The 20120-nt window shown below is 35.3% G+C and overlaps 1 protein-coding gene across 2 annotated transcripts in view; it reads left to right on the top strand.

Moving 5' to 3' along the window:
• si:dkeyp-14d3.1 (transmembrane protein 132C) overlaps nt 1-20120 on the top strand; it is a 308473-nt gene that overhangs the window by 134423 nt on the left and 153930 nt on the right. For both annotated transcript variants that reach the window (XM_051117432.1, XM_051117433.1), the window contains one exon: nt 17793-17936. In XM_051117432.1, coding sequence (XP_050973389.1) covers nt 17793-17936 — 144 coding nt within the window. The remainder of the gene's footprint in view (nt 1-17792; nt 17937-20120) is intronic.

Genomic DNA, 20120 nt, shown 5'->3' with positions numbered 1-20120 from the left:
CAAATTTGGAGTCTCTAACTCAAACTCTTTAGCACCACCACTTGACCAAAGTTTCGCTCATGTTTAAGCTAATAACTTTTGAATCGTAAGGCACAGAAAGAATTTTTTTTCCCTCTGAATCCTTGGTTCATGCCGAGTCAAATGGACACCATTTTTAAAATCGTAAGGTTTAGCTTTTTCGCTATGTAATTGTTCGTAAAACCTATTTTTTCTAACTTATTCTAGACCGTTTTCTGATTTTCACCAAAATTGGCTCAGATCATCTTCAGATCATGCTAGCAAAAAGCTATTGAATTAAAGTTGATTCATCAAACCGTTCTCGAATAACGTGTGAATGAATTTTACAAAAAATGTGCAAAAATGAATGTGAGGCTATATCTCCAAAACCTTTTGCCATATTGAGACCAAACTTGGTGTGTGTTATAACAAGCAGGACCTGAGGCTATCTGCCACCCAGTGGTATATATAAATATATATGGTATATATAGATATATAAAAATATATATATTTTTGCTTATAATTTGTGAACTGTGTGGCCAAAAAGTGGTCTCTTTAGATTTGGTGTAACATGCCGAGTCAAACCATACCCAATTTTCCCATGTCAGCCATTTTGGGCATTTTGAATTTTGTCAAGAAATTCTATATTTTATGAACGCATTGGTGTATTGTTACAAAACCTGGTATGTGTCTTCGGCACCATGCCCTGGCAGTACTCAAAAAGTCTAGGGGCAAAGTTATAACGAAATTTCCAAAAATGCTAGTAACGTTTGAAAAAATTCAAGATCAACAATGCTCCAGACACACGTAACCTCTTCAAAACATTCAATTCGCTCCTCTGCCCTCCACCACCACCTCCCACCACTTCCATAACAGCCGACGATTTCGCCACATTCTTTACTAACAAAACTACAACTATCAGCAGCGAGTTCTTGGCTCCACACGTACAGGAACTAATACCGACAACATCCACAGCTAACACCCCACTCTTCTCCTTCTGTCCCCTCTCTGAGGCAGAAGTATCCAAACTTCTCCTCTCCAGCCATCCTACAACATGCCCACTAGATCCTATCCCCTCTCACCTTCTCCAAGCAATCTCTCCTACACTCTTACCAGCACTTACACACATCATCAACACATCTCTCCTCACAGGCACTTTCCCCACTGCATTCAAGCAGGCTCGGGTAACCCCACTGTTAAAAAACCCTACATTAAACACTTCACTTATAGATAACTATAGACCAATCTCTCTCCTTCCATTCATAGCAAAAACACTTGAATGAGTCGTTTTTAACCAGGTATCGCTGTTTCTCACGCAGAACAGTTCATTGGATGCTAACCAGTCAGGGTTCAGGAGCGGCCACTCAACTGAAACTGCACTACTGTCAGTCACTGAAGCCTTGCGGATTGCAAAAGCTGATTCCAGATCATCGGTACTCATTTTGGTGGATCTTTCTGCTGCTTTTGACAGTCAATCATCAGATCCTCCTGTCCACCCTCTCATCACAGGGATTCCACTTCGCTGGTTTGAATCCTATCTCACAGGTAGGTCTTTCAGGGTGGCCTGGGGAGGGGAGGTATCCAAAGCACATCATCTGGCCAGGGGTTCCTCAGGGATCAGTTCTTGGACCCCTCCTCTTCTCCATTTACACTACATCACTGGGGCCCATCATACAGGCACATGGCTTCTCTTACCACTGCTATGCTGATGACACGCAGCTCTATCTTTCATTTCAACCAGATGATTTAACAGTAGCTGCACGGATCTCAGGCTGCTTGGCGGACATCTCGGAGTGGATGAAAGAACATCATCTACAGCTCAACTTGGCAAAGACTGAGCTCCTTATTTTCCCTGCCACTCCGACTCTACAACATGATTTTACCATCAACTTAGGTATTTTAACAATTACCCCATCAAGTTCTGCCAGAAATCTTGGTGTTATCTTTGATGACCAGCTGACTTTCAAAGACCACATTGCTAAAACTGCTCGATCTTGCAGGTTTGCCCTACACAACATCAGAAAGATCAGGCCCTTTCTAACAGAGCAGGCCACACAACTTCTTGTCCAGGCCCTGGTCATCTCCAGGCTGGACTACTGCAATGCTCTTCTAGCCGGTCTTCCCTCATGCACAATCAAACCTTTACAAATGATTCAGAATGCAGCAGCACGACTGGTCTTCAACGAGCCTAAAAGGGCCCATGTCACACCTCTCTTCATCACCCTGCACTGGCTCCCAATTACAGCTCGCATCAAATTCAAGACACTGATGCTTGCTTATAGAACAACCACAGGCTCGGCGCCCGCCTACCTCCACTCACTGCTACCAATCTACACTCCCTCCAGAACTCTGAGATCCGCCAGTGAGCGACGCCTCATTGTACCATCACAAAGAGGCACAAAATCACTTTTCAGAACATTCTCTTACACCGTTCCTGGCTGGTGGAATGATCTTCCCACCGCTATCCGGAATGCCAACTCCCTAACAACTTTCAAGCAACTGCTGAAAACCCATCTCTTTCGACACTACTTGACTTAAAAAAAAAAAAAAAAAAATCCTTTTCTACTCTTTTCCCTTTCTAGCTTGTACTTAATTGAACAATGCCTGTTATATGGTATTTTGAGCACTTCGTAGGTCGTTTTGCTTCTTTAGGACAAATCGCTTAATGTATTCCCCACCTGTAAGTCGCTTTGGATAAAAGCATCTGCTAAATGAATAAATGTAAATGTAAATGTAAATGTAAATAAATTGGCCTTTTGTAATAAAACTGATCTCAATATATTTTTAGGGTCATACTGAAAACATTGATACCAATTATGCCATAATTGGATGAACTTCCTGTCTGCCATTTTGATTAATGTTAAAAACCTACTTTTTCAAATTCCTCTTAGGAATGTTAGTCCGATTTTCACCAAATTTGACTCGGTTCGTCTTCAGACCATGCTGGCAAAAAAGTTATGGATTTCGTGTCAATATACAAAATGGTTTTTATTTAATGTATCAGTGAATTTTGCATCTGAGGCTGTATCTCTTCAAAGCTTTGACATATTAACACCAAACTTTGTATGTGCCATTGTCACCTCACACTGACCATGCCACATCAATTTGGTAACAGCGCTACCTATTGGTCAAGAGTAATACACCATTCATTAACCATTAGCTATGAAGTTTCCAAAAATGCTAATAACTTTTGACTGCATTAGCCTATTGTAATGAAACTGTAAAATATTTAAAAAAATATATTAATATTTTTTTCTAAAATATTCCTTGGGTCCTGCTAAAAACAAACATACCAATTATGCCATAGCTGGCTGAACTTCCTGTCCGCCATTTTGATTTATGTTAAAAACCAACTTTTTCGAACTCCTCCTAGTTTGTCTGATTTTCACCAAAATCGACTCAGATCATCTACAGACTGTGCTGACAAAAAGTTATGGATTTTGTGTTGATAAATGGAACTGTTTTCGTACAGTGCCACTACAACTTTGAGGCATGATGCCAAAATGACTCTGAGGCTGTATCCCTGGAAAGCTTTGACATAATGACACCAAACTTTGTGTGTGGCATTGTCGCCTCACACAGAACACGCCACATTGATTTGATAACTGAGCAACCTGTTGGTCAAAAGTGATTAAGTCATTAAGTCATTAAGCCATTAAGTCATATTATTAGTGCCCATTTTTATGATTTTTTTTCACCCATTTTGAATAAATCGTCTTAAAATGGCATCGATTACTGATTGCTTCAGTTGCTCTGATCCTTGTCTAGTGCTTGGCCCCGTAATTGCTGCTTGCAGCTATATTTATTTTATTTTATTTATTTTATTTTATTTCTTAATTGACAGCCTTAATAATGCAAATTTTACAATTTTACAGATCTTAAGTTAATGGAAATAATCAAAATATTATTGTATTAGAAAATTCTTGTGTAAGAGCATTAAAGACATTAGTGCTTTTCAGTGTGTGTGTGTGTATATATATATATATATATATATATATATATACATATATATAGCTGTCATCACGGGTTAGTGGAGACATACTTGTGCTTTGACAGGGATGTTATGGTAGACGTGATAAGACCTATTTATGCTCAGGTGCAAACACCAGCAAATAAATGAAAAATCTTTTTTTTTTTTTTTTTGGTGAATGCATGTTTATTCTGTCCTGGATATTCAGTATTGATTCTGTCAGAGGCATTAAATGGAAAAAAAGACTTGCTGGCTTGTCCAGCATGCTGAATTGAATTGAAAAGGTGAAAGGAATGTTTGCACTTTAATATAAACATTCTTTGCGTTTGGTAACACAGGAAACTCAGAAACATAAATGTGTCTTCAAATATGTGCAGAATGTTCTTTCGGTGTACTATTATGACAATTTCTGATCTCTAAGATTCACGCTTGCTCTGAAAAATTCCCCTTTTTACTGCCTGTCTGTCAAATGCAATTACCTGTTCCCATTTTCAGTGGAAATCACTGAACCCTTTTCTAGACTATGAGAGCAGATGAAATGAATTTAGATTAATTCTGAATGCTGACTGTATGACGATCTCACAATCTCTCAAACATTCGCTGTTTACACAGAAAGAAGGATTTAATTGGCAAACCCTTCCATGCAGCAGCATATTTCTCACTCATTATAAGTCAAATGTTTGAATTACTAGTAAGTTCAGACACTGAGGTTTCAGACCTTGATGTTTGTTCTCAGTACTGTAAATAGCAAATCATTGTACACCATAATCCTAGGGTATATATTTTTAAAATGCAAGTCAATTATACTATAAATACAATATTTAAAGAAAGTTTCAGTAATTAAAATCCTTGGAATCAAAACAACTTTGAACCACACTGACTTTCATTATGTAACAAATGTCCACAGAAAACATAGGTCAAAATCTCTTTTTGCTGAAATTGCATGTACGTACAATATATACATTTTACATTTAAATGTATTTAAACATAAACATTTTAGTTGGAATATCTTTTTCAAAGTAGGGAAAATTTACTTTTTCGAGTTTCAAAACTAAAGTTTACTGTCCTTTTATAGTCATAAATGAGCCTTCACTATACACTTCACCATAAAGATCTCCTACTGTAGAGAAAATGCTTTTTCTTGTGTTCACTGAGCCTCTATTAGGAGTATATAAGGTCAGGACAGTCAAGCACCAATCAGACACTTGTGCATCAATTTTAAACACGATACAACTGATATTTATGAAACAGAAATGAGTGAATTACTGACTAAGTGTCACACCTCAGGGGTTTCTGGGGCCTTTTTGATAATCAGTGGTGAAATGGATAGTTTGAATGAGGGGTGCATCACTGAATTATTCATTCTTTATAGGCGGATTGGTATATTGCTCAGTGATTGACTGAAGCGGAACATTATAATATTGTGTGTGTTTGTGTGTGCATGTGTGTTTGTTGGTGTTGAGGGTTAGAAAGGGTCTGAATGACCCCCTAAGGACAGTAAAACCTGAAATCAACTATGCTGTGTCTGCCAACATGTCCAGTGAGGAACTCAACTACAAATATATATATATGTATATATATATATATATATATATATATATATATATATATATATATATTTGCCGTTCAAAAGTTTGGGATCAGTAAGATTTTTTATGTCTGATCTTATGTAAAAAAAAAAAAAAAAAAAAAAATACAGAAAGAAAGTAATATTATGAAATATGTTTGCAATTTAAAATAACAGTTTTCTATTCTAATATACTTTAAAGTGTAATTTATTTCTGTGATGCAAAGCTGAATTCAGTGTCTTCAGTGTCACACGATACTTCAGAAATCATTCTTATATGCTGATTTAATACTTTTATTATCAGTGTTGGAAACAGTTGTGCTGCTTAATATTTTTTTGGAACGTGATACTTTTTTCAGGATTCTTTGATGAATAAAAAGTTAAAAAGAACAGCATTTATTCAAACAAGAAATCTTTTCTAACAATATAAGTCTTTACTATCACTTTAAAAAAAAAAAAAAAAATCAATTTAACATATCCTTCCTGAAAAAAGTGTTAATTTCTTTCAAAGACAGAAAGAAAGAAAAAATTACTGACCCCAAACTTAGAACAGTAGTGTATATTGTTAGAAAAGATTTCTATTTTAAATAAGTGATGATCTTTTTAATGTTTTATTCATCAAAGAATCCTGAAAAAAGTATCTCAAGTTAAAAAAAAAAAAAACTATATATATATATGTATATATATTAAGCAGCACTGTTTTCAACATTGATAATAAATTACCATATTAGAAGGATTTCTGAAGGATCATGTGACAATGAAGACTGAAGTAATGATGCTGAAAATTCAGCTTTGATCACAAGAATGAGTTAGATTTTAATGTACATATTTAAAAAAAGATTTAATAATATTTAACAGTATTACAATTTTTTTCTGAATTTTAATCAAATAAACAAAGTCTTGATGAGCAGAAAAGACTTCTTTAAAAAAAAAAACATTAAAAATGTATATTATCAATGTTAATGTTATTTGTGTTGCTTTGTATTTTTGTGGAAACGGATATATTTTTTTCAGGATTTTTTTTTTTTTTTTTTTTTTTTTTTTTTTGTGATAAATAGAAAGTTCAAAAGAACAAAATTAATTTGAAATAGAAAACACATAAATGCATCCTTGCTAAATAAAATGGTTAATTACTAAAAATAAATAAATAAATAAATAAATAAAAATCTTACTGACATACTAAAGCATACAATAACAATTGATACAGTATACAATTAAAGAGTACAGTATAAAATACAGCAACAACTGAGATTATTGAAAATAAATTATGAAAAACTAATTCTCAAATGTCACTTCTTTAGATAAAAGTATCTGCTATGTGCATAAATGCCAAATGCAAATTTAATGTAAATCTAAATCAGGTGCAATTTGTGCCGGTTTATGGTAATTATACTCAGAAGTTGATTTGCAATGATGATGGTGTTTAGGACAGTGACTCTGATCATCATAAAAAAGCTGCTCTGAATAATTAAATCATAAAAATGTCAAATGTCAGTTCACACAGACGGATTTTATTGCCAGAGGTCAGCAGGTTGCAGCACTGTTGACCGCTAACAATCCCATAACATACATATCTTAAAAATCTAATCAGAAATAAGATGTATTACTAGTAAAAAATAAGATGTCATTCTACTCTGACTCAAAAGTTGCCATGCTGCTCAAAATAGTGACTCTGCAGAGAAAGCATTTATGTATGAATTGCAGCGGTGTGTAATAGATCATAGCATGAACAAGATGAACGGATATCAATGCATGAATCATCATTTTCCACTCTTTTTTTATTATTACATCCTGCATGTGGAATTGCTCACAGTAACATTTAGTTCCCCTCCGTCTTTCCTAAATGGAACCGCGACTACAGTAACATATATATCACTATTATTTCATTATGATACTATAGTACAGTAGATGTTTTACCGGTGCCTGATGTTTTGGGGAGGGGTGAAATACACTTTATTATATTATATTTTTCCCCGTCTACTTCTTTGACCTAACAAATTTCCTTCAGGTTTTTATGGAGCTCTTTGGTCGCTGCAGATGCGAGCGCCCCTTAAAACGACCATAGAATTGAATTCATCAGGAATCATGCTGTGTTTATGACACAGACAGCATAAATGAAGGAATCATCAGCTTTATGGAGTGAACTTCATATTGGGAAATGATATACTGTCTGTGCTGAAATGAACAAGTGATGTAAATGATAAATGTGTATGTTTAGCAAACAAGCTGTCCCGCAGTAGAGTGGAATGAGAGAGCAAGAAAGAGAGCGAAGATACAGCGAAACAGATTGACTTAACAAGATGTCGTTTTACAGAGCAGACTGTGGAGTCACGCCCTGGGAACTCGGAAGCAGACAGAAGGAACGCACACACACGCACAAGTTCACCTCAGAAGTACACCAGCGCATCTAAGGAGTTATATTCCCTGATGAACATGCACACGCACAAAAACATCTGCCCTCAGCAAAATGGAAAAACAAGAGAGGCACTTTGCCATAGATAGAACACTGACAACTACAAAGCAGAATCTTCCCCCATTTAACGTCCTCAGTCACCCCTCGTTGCCCTTCTGTAGGCTTTCACAGATGTCACCACTGTTACAGAGCGTCTGCCAAGTGAGTGTCTCTCTGTCTGGCCTGACAGGAGACGGCGGGGACCTTGTGTTGTTGTAATGTGTCTGGGGAGACGCATCACTGACTTTCCTAGATTTATCGGGACTGAAATGCTGAGTTTTACGGATGCGCTGGAATTAACTTGATGTGGTTTTGCGAGGTCACTGTGGGACTGTGGCACGGATTTCTTTATAATAGTCATTACTTATGGACTTTATACACCTCATCTGCTTTAGCTATTTTGTTCTTTTAGCAGTTTTTTAATCTAACAAGTAAAACTTGCTTAATTAGAAAAACAAAACTTTTTTCCCCCTCATGTCTTTACTGCCAAAAGTCATTAGTAGGCCCAGACTAAATTAGCTTTTTTTGGCTATTTCTGTGCAGAATTTTTAGAAAGAAAAAAAAAATCTGTGGAATTATGTGGAATGTTTTTGAGAGTATAGGAGAGTATAGAATCTGAAAACATATTCACTTAACTTTTTAACTATTTAAAGTTTACAGTACAAGTCAAATTGGAACAGCTGCTTTGTTAAACAAAGTTGGGTCTCCCTTATAGTAAATCCACTATGTAAATCCATGTGCAGGAAATATTACTTTATAAATTGTACAGAAATAATAAATAAACATTTGCATATCGTCAAAAACTATAGAAATACTTTGATATCATTTAACGATAAATATGCATTCACAAATAAGTAATAAATATAAATAAGCTACTTTTAACAACTATAAATTAAATATAGAAGAAAATAAATCATGCTGTGACAATCAATTACACGCTTCAATAAGTGTGCAGTACATTATAAAAGTAATTTAGTAGTAAAAAACAGTCATTTACTATCAGTAATATTTCCGCCGATGAGTGTACTTGGATGTGGATATGAGTGAATCTATAGTATTCAGTTTGACAATTAGTGACCTAATATGTGTAAAAGTGTAGAAAATAGGCTTTTGTCATATTTTGTCATATTCATATAAGTTCAGGTCATCCATATGACTCTCTCTACAGGTTCTATTGTTATGCCAGTAGGTGGCAACAAGTTACTGTTTTTAAGAGTGAGTTATTAATTGATTTATTGAATTAATTAATTAATTAATTAATTATTAATTTATTTATTTATTAATAATAATGTGTCCTGCGTTCGCTGGCTGGCACCAAAGCCACTAGCAACAATTAGCTGAAGAAGTGTAACGACTAAAGCTAACACTTACGGTCTGGCAGTATGTTTGGAAAGGAGACCAGAGGCTGTTTTTTTGTTTGTTTGTTTGTTTTTTGAATGGATGTCAATGGAGGAGAGGCTTTACTATGCTGAATAAACAGCTTTTTAGAGGAAATGGCTTATCATGAGTCGACAGCCTATCTGCTAATCTTCAACATGTTTTACTCTAAACAATATTTTTGGATTGAACTATTTTTTTTTTTTTTTTTAAAAATGCTGTTTTACAAGAGAAGTCACTGATTTTTGCGACAGGTTGGATTCAGCATACGACACTTCTCATTCATTCCAATGGTATCCGTAAATGGCATTTGAGTGTCGCACAACTCTGACTGAAATTCAACGACGTCAAGACTGTAATATGATTGGTTATTAAGAGACACGTGATCTAAGTTAGCTGTTACGCTTTCTAAAATAGTAAGTAATACAGACCCTCTCAGTCTCATCTCCCTATAGTAAGACAATTTCTGCTGGCACTGAGCCAGAGAAAGACGCGTTTTTACAGCTCTGCGCATTATAACTAGTCACGCATGATTCTGTTGAGCTTATGAATGCAGTGACCAATCAGAAGCGTTCAGATGAGTCATCTCTGAAACGCCTGTGTTTTATTCTGCTCTCTGGCGAATTCTCTCATCAGAAACAACAAAGTGCGGATGTTTGTACGATGCGAGTAAGATATTAATTTTACAGTGTAAACATCTTCAGTTATTTTAATTGGAGTTTTTGAGACTGCTTGAACACTTTGCTCTCTTTCTGTACAATGAAAGTGTTATAATTATAGTAACTTCAGATGTTTTATTTTTTTATTTTTTAATTTGCATTAAATATAAGTCGTATTGAAAATATTTTATGCTATGACACCCATCTGGTAGTTAAGTTAAATGGGTGCATGACGCCCCTGACACTACAATACAAAATTGTTTGTCAAATAAATTAAACATGATAAAACATTTAGTTTAAACTGTTATTCACAGTAAAAAAAACAAACAAAAAAAACCCCATTAAAGTCAACTAAAATATTCCAGTTGTCACTTAAATTAACATTAAGTAACTTAAAATTTCAAGCTGACTAAACTAAACATTTTAAGGCAGCGGGGTAACAAATTATATTAAGCAGTGATATGGTGAAAATTGACTGAATGAATAATACTCAAAGCAGGTTAAGATGAATTTTAAAAGTGTGTCCCCTAAAAGAACAAGTGGCCCCTGCCTGGTCCCCCTAGTTACTGTGGTCTAGAACAGCCATTGGCAGAGTAGACAGCCTCAAGCTGTTGCGGTGCAGAGCGACAACTGTCGCATCCGGTGTAGACACAATGTTATCCATGGTGAACATCAGTATCTCATACATGTACCTATAAATACATTATGCTGTTTGTTTCTCATTATGCCACTGTTGTTTGAGTGATTGGCTTGACTGACAGTTGACATCACTTGAGGAAGTGACAGCAAATAATAATAAGTACAAGACATGAAAATAAGAAACATTCCACTGATAGATCAGTTTGGATATACTACTGTAATTCTTTAAGATGTAAGTTTATTTTACAGTTTTATGGTGTGTTGTACATAGTAGTTTTACTCATTAGTATCGCTAAAACTGCTTGACAGTAGTTTTTAATAGTTTTAGGAAAGGAAAGGAAAGGAAAGGAAAGGAAAGGAAAGGAAAGGAAAGGAAAGGATGTGACGTGTGGCCAAGTATGGTGACCCATACTCAGAATTTGTGCTCTGCATTTAACCCATCCAAATGCACACACACAGTAGTGAACAAACACGCACACACACCGTGAACACACACCCGGAGCAAAGGGCAGCCATATTGCTATCGCTGCGGCGCCCGGGGAGCAGTTCGGTGCCTTTCAGTTACAAGCCTCCCTAAAACTCCCTAACCATTAGGCCACGGCTGCCCCGTGTATAAGAGTTTAGTATGAATCCACAAAACATTAGCATCCCCATTCAGTTATGTTATTGGCAGTCAACAGTTGGTTAACGTACAGGTAAACCAACGATTGGTTATAGCTTTGCATCTGTCTCTGCTGTCTCCCTAAACAAATAAACATGTTTAGGGACGGCTAAGGATATTAGTTTCTGTTGATGTGGTCTACAGTCTTCACTGATTGTACTTATGTATTTTGCAACTAAATTGATCACAGACAAGAGAAGCGTGTGCTTGAGTGTAGCGTGAGTCACTAACTCACAGGCAGGGGACTGCCAGAGAGGGGCTCCCAGGAGCACTCAGACACAAGACTTATTGAATTTTATGCTGGTGTTTTTATTTTCTCATACTGCTACCTGGGGAGCAACTTCCCATCTCACTTATCTCATCATTATGTATGGAGGAATCCACCAGAGAGAGAGGAGCACAAATAGGTGAAACATTAATAATGCTGTAAAAGAAAGCAAGCTTAGTGAGGGGTGCTGTTGCTTTCCATTTAGTTTTGTTCACACTGAGAAACACAAACATCTCACAGTGATCGGATGTTTCAGCGGCATTCACTAACAGCAGCGATTCGCTCTCTTTGAACGGCCATTTCACTCTGCATGTGTCAGAACAGGGACCTCTAATGGGCTCTTGAACCTTTCTCGGGATATGTACACTTTCAGTATGAAAAGGACACAAATCTTTCTTTCTGAAATGAACCGCCTGTTCATAATCAAAGCTTAGAACAGCCAGGGTTAGTGAAAGCACCACATAACACAGATTTTATATCTGTAATGGATTTTGAACAACTCTGCCTTTTCACACTGCTGAACTTTGTTGCATACAGTAGCTGTTATATATTGAATAACTTATGCACATTTTGAATTTATGTTGTTTTACCTGAACTTATTTACACAGTATATTTATAGACACAGCCTCCCTTTGTTTTAGTTTCCTGTTTTATTTGTTTTTTATTCCTAACTTTATTTTCTGCTTCAGGTGAATTTACATTTGAAGAGCTATGCGGTCGTGCAGAGACAGCATTTCACTGCTTCTGCACTATTTGTGTTTGTGACATAAATGCAGTCTTCTGTAACAAAACAAGCTGGCCATCGAAGGTCTGTACACTCCTTAAATACCTCTAAAATCAGTCTGCAGGGGCTTTTGAAGAAATGGGAAAATATTCAGCAAGCTTTTTGGCAGAACCAAGACTGCAAAAATTAATAGTGGAGTATGCTTTACAAGAAAATTATCTTCATCATTTCACAATGTGTTCACTGCAGTGTCTTTGTAATTATTTGTGAAATTTAATAGCAATTTCTGAGTGAAAATTCTTTTTCAGTGAACTTCAATTTCTTAGCTATCTTCAGAGATATAATTGTAAGATTTATTCAGAATGTTCTGGCAAAATACACTGTGGAAAAACATGATGTGTTAGTTCTGCAGCCAAGTTGTAAAGAGAGTCCGTCTGACATTTTTAAGAGGCCTAAAATCTCTAAAATATGCATGTTATTTGCAATTAAATAAAAATGTATTATAGGCTAAATTTATGTTAAATGCAATTAGTTGAACTTAAGAGTGCTTTCTTTGACCCAGTTACAACTTAAGTATCATCTGAGACGAGCAGGACCTTGTGTTCCAAAGGGACTTACATAATGCAATTAATGTCAACCATACACAAATATGCACCACAACTTTATTAGGACACAAGTAAAGTTCAAAGCCATGACATTCCAACAGAAATAATAGTTTAGCAACCAAATGTTACATTGTGAATATGGAAACATGTGGATTTGTGTCAAATGAGAGGTATGTGAGCCCCAGGCTTGTTATAGTAGTTTTAGCAGTTATAATAGTTACAGCAGTATACTAGCAATATTACTGCAGGGTTATTTATTTTGACAGCACATTTTGATTTTGTTTTTTCATAGTCGTTGGACTAAAATGGCATTTGAGTCATATTTAAGTTGTTTCAACTTAAAGTGTTGGGGCTGCCTTACAATTGTAAGTTTACTCAGCTCAAATATCCAAGTTTTCACATAGTACAACTTAACATTTCATGTTGACTAAACTTAAATTTTGAAGGCAGCAAGAACACTTCATTTATAACACTTATCATTCTTTAAAGCAGACATATTTACTTAAATAAATTTAATTTAAAGCTGCAGCCCGTAACTTTTGTGGTGTGACCATCAAGAAACTACCATTTTAGGACTTTTATGTTAAAATCCATTCAAAATTAGGACTTTGCATCATATAGCAATTTGCCAATTTGCTGGTTACTTTTGGTATGAAACAAAGTGTATGTGTCCAAATTTTGTCTTTTCTTTTTTTTTTTTTTTTTTTTTAAAGAAATTCAAACAACAAATACTGTTTTGTTGCTCTTTAATGTGTCCTGACAAGTGGCACGTGAACCGATCATCTCTTCATCTTTACTAGTTTTTGCATGAAATAAACACGAATGAACATCAGAAGGTATCTTGTTTTAACCGTGAAAAGATGTCAATACACACCATTTTCACTTTAATTTACTCTCCTGTCTGGTTTGTTTGCCGGACAAAACGGCGTATTGGCATTATGATTGGTGAGATCGCCTGTTAATCAAACTCCCGGTGAAGAGTCAGTTGAGCAGCCAAGATTGCGCAAAGTTCAGAAATAACTGGGGTTAAGAAATGCTTGCAGTTAATGCCATATGCTGGACTTTTCACACGTCTCTTTAAATAGATTTATGATATTTAATGAATTTAATGATATAAGGCCTTTGCGTCATTTGGAGCGACCACTCATCATGTAGTGTGACCAGTAATATGAATAACTTTATTAAAATAAAAATAAAATATCTCATTTCTGTGGTTAAAATATGAATCACTGCTACAGCTTGCTTAAGCAAATGGTATTTTTAAAACATTTTTTTCAGTTTTATGCAATTTTACAGGAAAAATAAGTCTGCTAACTACATTTAAGAAGTCAAAAAAAAAATAGATCATTAATTACAAAAAACTCAAACTAAATGCAAATACTTTTTCTAAACACTTTAATTACTAAGAACGTTTTTTAAAAAATATTAAGCACGTTAAGGAAATGAATTAATTTCAGTATAAATCATGGTCGCACCACATGACATTTTTAAGGCTATGGCCAATTCATTGAGATGAAAAAACACTAAAATCACTTTATTTTAAATTGTAATATGAATTTATGTGTACACAACATTCTTAATGTTTGAACAATTACAACAGATATTATTATTATTTGTATTTTAAAATTGGCCTGTCGAAGATCCTTATACATCAATGACCCTAACATGTTTACTGACATATCGCTTGAGACTTACCGATATAAAAAATAAGGAATACTTGACGACAGGCCGCTGATTTCTTAGAAAACGTCATGAAGCGGAGTGGCCATTACACCTCGGGTGTGCATTATTTTCGAGGAATTTGTTGTACCTAAGTGTACCTAAACTGTGCTTGAAATAGTTCCATTTAAGCACAATCAAATATACTTCACTATATCTTTAGTTGGACTTCAGCACTACTTCCGCACAATTAAAGTGCAAAATTACTTGTTCCAATTTAGCAGAATTTAAAGATACCAGTTTAGTATACTAAAAGTACAACTGCAGGGTATTTGTGTTTGTATAATATATTTGTAGCATACTTAGCATGAAATAAATGTATTTTAAATATTTTTTTGCATTTTTTTTTTTCACTAGGGAATGCCATCAATTTCATTTGTGTAAGCACTAAGTTTTAACGTGAAAATGTGAAAATAGGCATTTACAATCTGCATGCATTTAGCATTTGCAGGCTTTGGAAAACTAACTGGCTTGTTTATGATGGGTGACTTTGACTGTTTCTGAGTTCTTTACATGTCTGTTGTTGGATCATGATAATATGTGAGCTGCAGACAGTTTTTAATGGAGTCTTAGAGTATGCAAAAAGCATCAGCTGCAAACTCGAGTTCAGCCACAGGGGTATTATGCTTCTGCTGAGAATATGTTACTCTTGTAATGAGTTGATCTACTGTGACACCACAATCTGCCACACTTTAAACTTTAAGCATGCTGGTCAGAGACCAACTGCAGATTTTGGGGGCAGTTGTCCTTTGCCCTAGTCTTTCGAGACTGGAGAGTAAAGAACGTTAGCAAACCATAGCAAGATGCTCATATTTGTTGATGTATCCTGTTCTCAGACCTGCTCTGCCATCACTCAGCTCATTATTCTCCATCTGACCACATCTGTTCACAGACCAACTTTAACAAATTTAATGAAGCACTGTGTGCTCGAACAAACGCGCATTGACGTCCAATGGTGAAACCAATTATGAATCATAGGGCCGGTCTGAAAGGATCAGAGGGGGCTTGTAATGAGGGATGTGTGGCCAAGCTAGACCTCTCTCATTTCGGGTGCCTCTCCATCTGTTATCTCCCCTGGGTCAGTTATGGCCCCCTGTCACATGCTAATGCGGTCCCACCCCCAACCGAGTCATTTGATTGGCTGTTTGCCGGCCATTTGTCATCCTATTACCGGCTTGTGGCCGGCCTGTGCCTCTGTTGCTCTCTACCTCTGCAGGCCTTGAGCGGTTCAGAGCGCGGAGAGAATGGAATCTATTCAAGCTCACATCCACACCGCTTTTTCATTACCGATGACACGCTAGTGTGTCTGGGTGAATTGGCCTAAATTCTCCGCCTTTCTCCCCAGTAGCTCTTTTAGTTAGACTATTATTCCTTTGTATGTTTTTTTTTTTTCTGTGTGCACAGTATTGGATTATTGGATCCTACTAGTCTCTATAGAGACTCTTAAGGCCGTTGTACAAAGTACATGTTAACCATGAGTTCCTGCATTATATTCACTGGGAAAAGAAGTGGCACGCACTAGCACAAGAAAAGATTTAGACTGTTACAAAAGATAACTATTTCAAATAAATGCTGTTTTATGTTCAAATAAATGCTCAACTTTTCTTTCAAAGGTTGCCATTAAACTATTAAGCAACACAGCTTTTGACATTGATAAGAAGAATGTTTCTTGAGTTTTAAATCTGCAAATTAGAATGATTTCTGAACCATCATGTGACACTGAAGACTGGAGTAATAATACTGAAAATTCAGAAAAACAAAAAAAGAGTTTTCGCAATCATTTTTCACAATATTGCAGTATTTACTATATTTATAAGTCTCCTCAACATGAAACAACAATAAATGAAACATGAAAAAAATATGTTTTTCATATGCTGTACATTTTGTTGTAATGTCTGAATTCACTTGTAGAATTCAAATACATTTTTAATTTGTAAAATGTAATTTAATTTGTTAATACTTTTATTTTATTATTTATATATTATGTAAATATTATATTAGTATAATATTATAATAAAGTAGCATTGGCTTTATTGGTTAATGTGGTTATAACAATAAATTAGTTATTAGTTTATCTACATATGTCAAAATTTTTATATGTATTTTAATTTGATCATAAGATCTTTTACACTTGATGTGAATAAATTGGCATTTAGCTTTAATGCCCTTTAAAAAATCTCAAGGAGAAGAACATATACTTTTCTTTTTTTTTTTATTAATTCTTCTGGTCTTTGTGATTCAACAAAACATAACAATACAAAATGGGATTTATTTAGCCATGTATTTAGCCATTTTTAATGACAGCTGCGCTGTTTATGCTCTGAATTACAACAAAACAAAAGAAAAAAAATGAAATTGCTAAATAAATCCCAGTTGTTTTGTTATTTTTGTTTTGTGTTGTTGTAATTCAGAGCATAAACAGTAGTGGCCATCATTAAAAATGTCTGTGCACATTTTTATCAATCGTTTCGTCTGTAAAATGCCCTTTAGAATTTGTTTGGGATGTAAATTGAAAGTTTTAGGAAGTCACTATCTAATGTGAAAGCTGAATCTTCATGAAAATATTTCAAATCTCTCATTTTAGTACTTAAAACAGGCAGCTTTGTATAGATCTGAGTAGATTATCCACAACTCAAGTGGTGGGTACAAAATCTGCTACAGGCTCTACTTAACTTTGAGAGCTCTTGAGCTGGCAAAAAATGAAAGCTTATAATAGTTATAATCAGGTGTCTGGTTAAATGCTCAATACAGATGTGGATTGTTCTCCAGTAGGTCAAGTGTAGGCCATAGAGGAGAGACACAGAGAGACTAAAGCACTTCAACAGTTGCAGGACTCAATCAGCTCTATATAAATCTCTCATTTAGTATAATGCAAAAATAGATAGTGGAGAGCGATAGGTCCTGGTGAAAGTGGTCCATACAGTTGACATTCAAGTAGTGCGTTATTATGTTAATCTGCTAGCATAAGTGAATGCTTTGGAAATGGAAAGCGCAGAGTAATATCTGCACAGACGCCCTAACTGGGTTTTTTGCATCGGCCCTTATCCTGGATTCATCCGATCAAATGCTCAGTAATGTTTCTGAATGATATGTGCTTTTGTGGTGTATTTGCTGTAGTGCACTGATGTTTGTCTTTCTTTTATCTTCACTGCAGGGTGAAGTTAAAAGATGGAGTGGCGTTCCTTGGCGCTCGACCCAGTAACCCCACGCTTTGGATGGTTAGTCAAGATGTCAGAACAGAAGGTCACAGGATTGTGACTCTTCATTGTCGCCGTAAGGAGTCCAGCTATGGACAGAGGTCAGTAACCATAAACTAGCCTAACCTATTAAACTGAAGTTTGTCCTGGTTGTTTTTACTGTATGACATGCAGTGGCGCTTCGGATATTGTTGTTGAACTCAGGTTTGTCCATTAACATGTACATGTGGTCTGTGAAATCTAATAAGGTCCTCACTCAAAATTGGACAAAATGAGGCCGCTCATTAGAGATGTTTTTATTCTTTCACTGCAGACAGAGCAAAACCTTTGTGATGTTGTAATATCTCCCAAAAAGAATTAGGCCACTTAAGCCACACTTAAAAATGTATGTGTTTCATCAACTATGGATCTTGTGGGCCTTTAAAAAATCTGGAAGAAAAGGGAAAGTGTAAAAAGTCTCTTAAAATACACTTTTCACACTCTCGCTAGGTTATTTAATTGGTTTCATCTCAAGCTCTTTACTGAGTCTGTTGTTTCAGTGGTAAACAAGTACATACATTTTTTGAGAAAAGTTGAAGGGCAGTCAGTTTTTGAAAAAATGCATATTTTACACAGTAAATATTGACGTTGTTTGTTTATTTCACTGTTTGTTCAATCATCATAGTTAATAATTCACATTTTTATGATGAATTTTCATATTTTTAGATTGAAAGGGTGGCTCTGGGACAAGGGTAAAACAATAACAAGTTTCAATGTGATAATAAAAAGGTTCACTTTTTTAGTTTTAATCAAAATCAACCCTTGGGACATAAAAGTGTCCGATAGTGGAGGAACATGGATGATCTTTGCATTACAGAACAGAATATCAAAGCAACTGGCCTTTATTTTAACTGACTTCACACATCTTCTAAAATGACCTTGGAGCTTCATTGAAAAGTGAAGTTAGTGTTGAAAAAAACTCTTTTTTAGCATTTGTTTGTAGAGGCCTTTGGGTTTGATGTTTTGCATGTTTAATGTTTTACATTTTTAAGTTTGATTTAAGTGTCAGAATTCCGTCTGGTGCCACTATACATGTTTAATGTGTTTAAATAAAGATTTTCTTCAGCTCATCAAATAGTAATATTGGGATTAGGATAACTGGACATACAGAGATATTAAAGGAAGGATTTTAATACCATGTGATGGATTTAGGAGCATGCTTTGGAGTAGACTTTACTTTGAAGTTGTCAGAGGAATGTTTGCAGTGGGTACATAAAGCCAAAATGCTTCATTTTCCATTTTTGTGTCACCAAGTGGAAATGCAAAAATAATGACTGTTTTCAAACAGGTTTCTCTAATAGGAGAAACTATTGCAGCACTCTTCTCCTTAGTTTTAAACCTCACATTTCAGGAAGTTAGGATCAGCTGTTTAAACTGAACTTACACAGCTTTTCAGCTGTTACGTTAAGCCTGCCTGTGCATATTAATTTTCCCCGATAGGAAATAGTTAACAGCACATCTCACTTTTCCCTTCCTATTAGAATATTGAATCACTGACCCAAGGGGGACTTTGTCCAAAAGTTGTTTCTGCCATTTCCAAATCTTATTTGCATGCTTAAATTAATCTGGAAAATAGGAAACCGTGTTGATGGATGCAGAAGAAAAAAACATGCTGATCGTAATTAAGTGTGGATTTGCAGTCTTTGTGTGTCATCATACTCTTAATCGTATTTCTCCACAGATCTGGAAATAGCGTTAATGAACTGGGCTCTGCACTGACAGGTGTAATTTTCCACATTAAATGCAGTTGGATGGATGTCTGTAAACTTGAAAGATTAAGCCCAGTGTTATCATGAAGCTCAGTGTGGCACCGCAGAAATGAAGCAGGCCTTTCGCATAGCAGTGTGCATCTTGTTTGTATCAGAAATTGAATTAATTTAATTTAATTTAATTTATTTATTTTTCTCTCTCTTTTTTTTTTCTCCAAAGCAGAATATAAACATATTGAAAGATATGTTACTTTGTTCTAATGTTTTATTTATTTATTTATTCAATATATTACATACATAAATACTGTTCAAAGATTTGGGGTCAGTGAGTTTTTTTAAAGAAATTAATATTTTTTTATTCTGCAAAGACACATTAAAGGGGTCATTGGATGCCCATTTTCCACAGGTTGATATGATTCTTTAGGGTCTTAATGAAAAGTCTATAATATACTTTGGTTAAAAATTCTCAATGGTTGTGTAAAACAACACCATTTTTACCTTGTCAAAATCAGCTCTGCAAAAATCATCCCATTTTGG

Source organism: Labeo rohita, chromosome 8 (assembly GCF_022985175.1).
Source record: "Labeo rohita strain BAU-BD-2019 chromosome 8, IGBB_LRoh.1.0, whole genome shotgun sequence".
Classification (NCBI taxonomy): domain Eukaryota; kingdom Metazoa; phylum Chordata; class Actinopteri; order Cypriniformes; family Cyprinidae; genus Labeo; species Labeo rohita.
The sequence above is the reverse complement of the archived record's forward strand: the minus strand, read 5'-3'. Positions and strand labels throughout refer to the sequence as shown.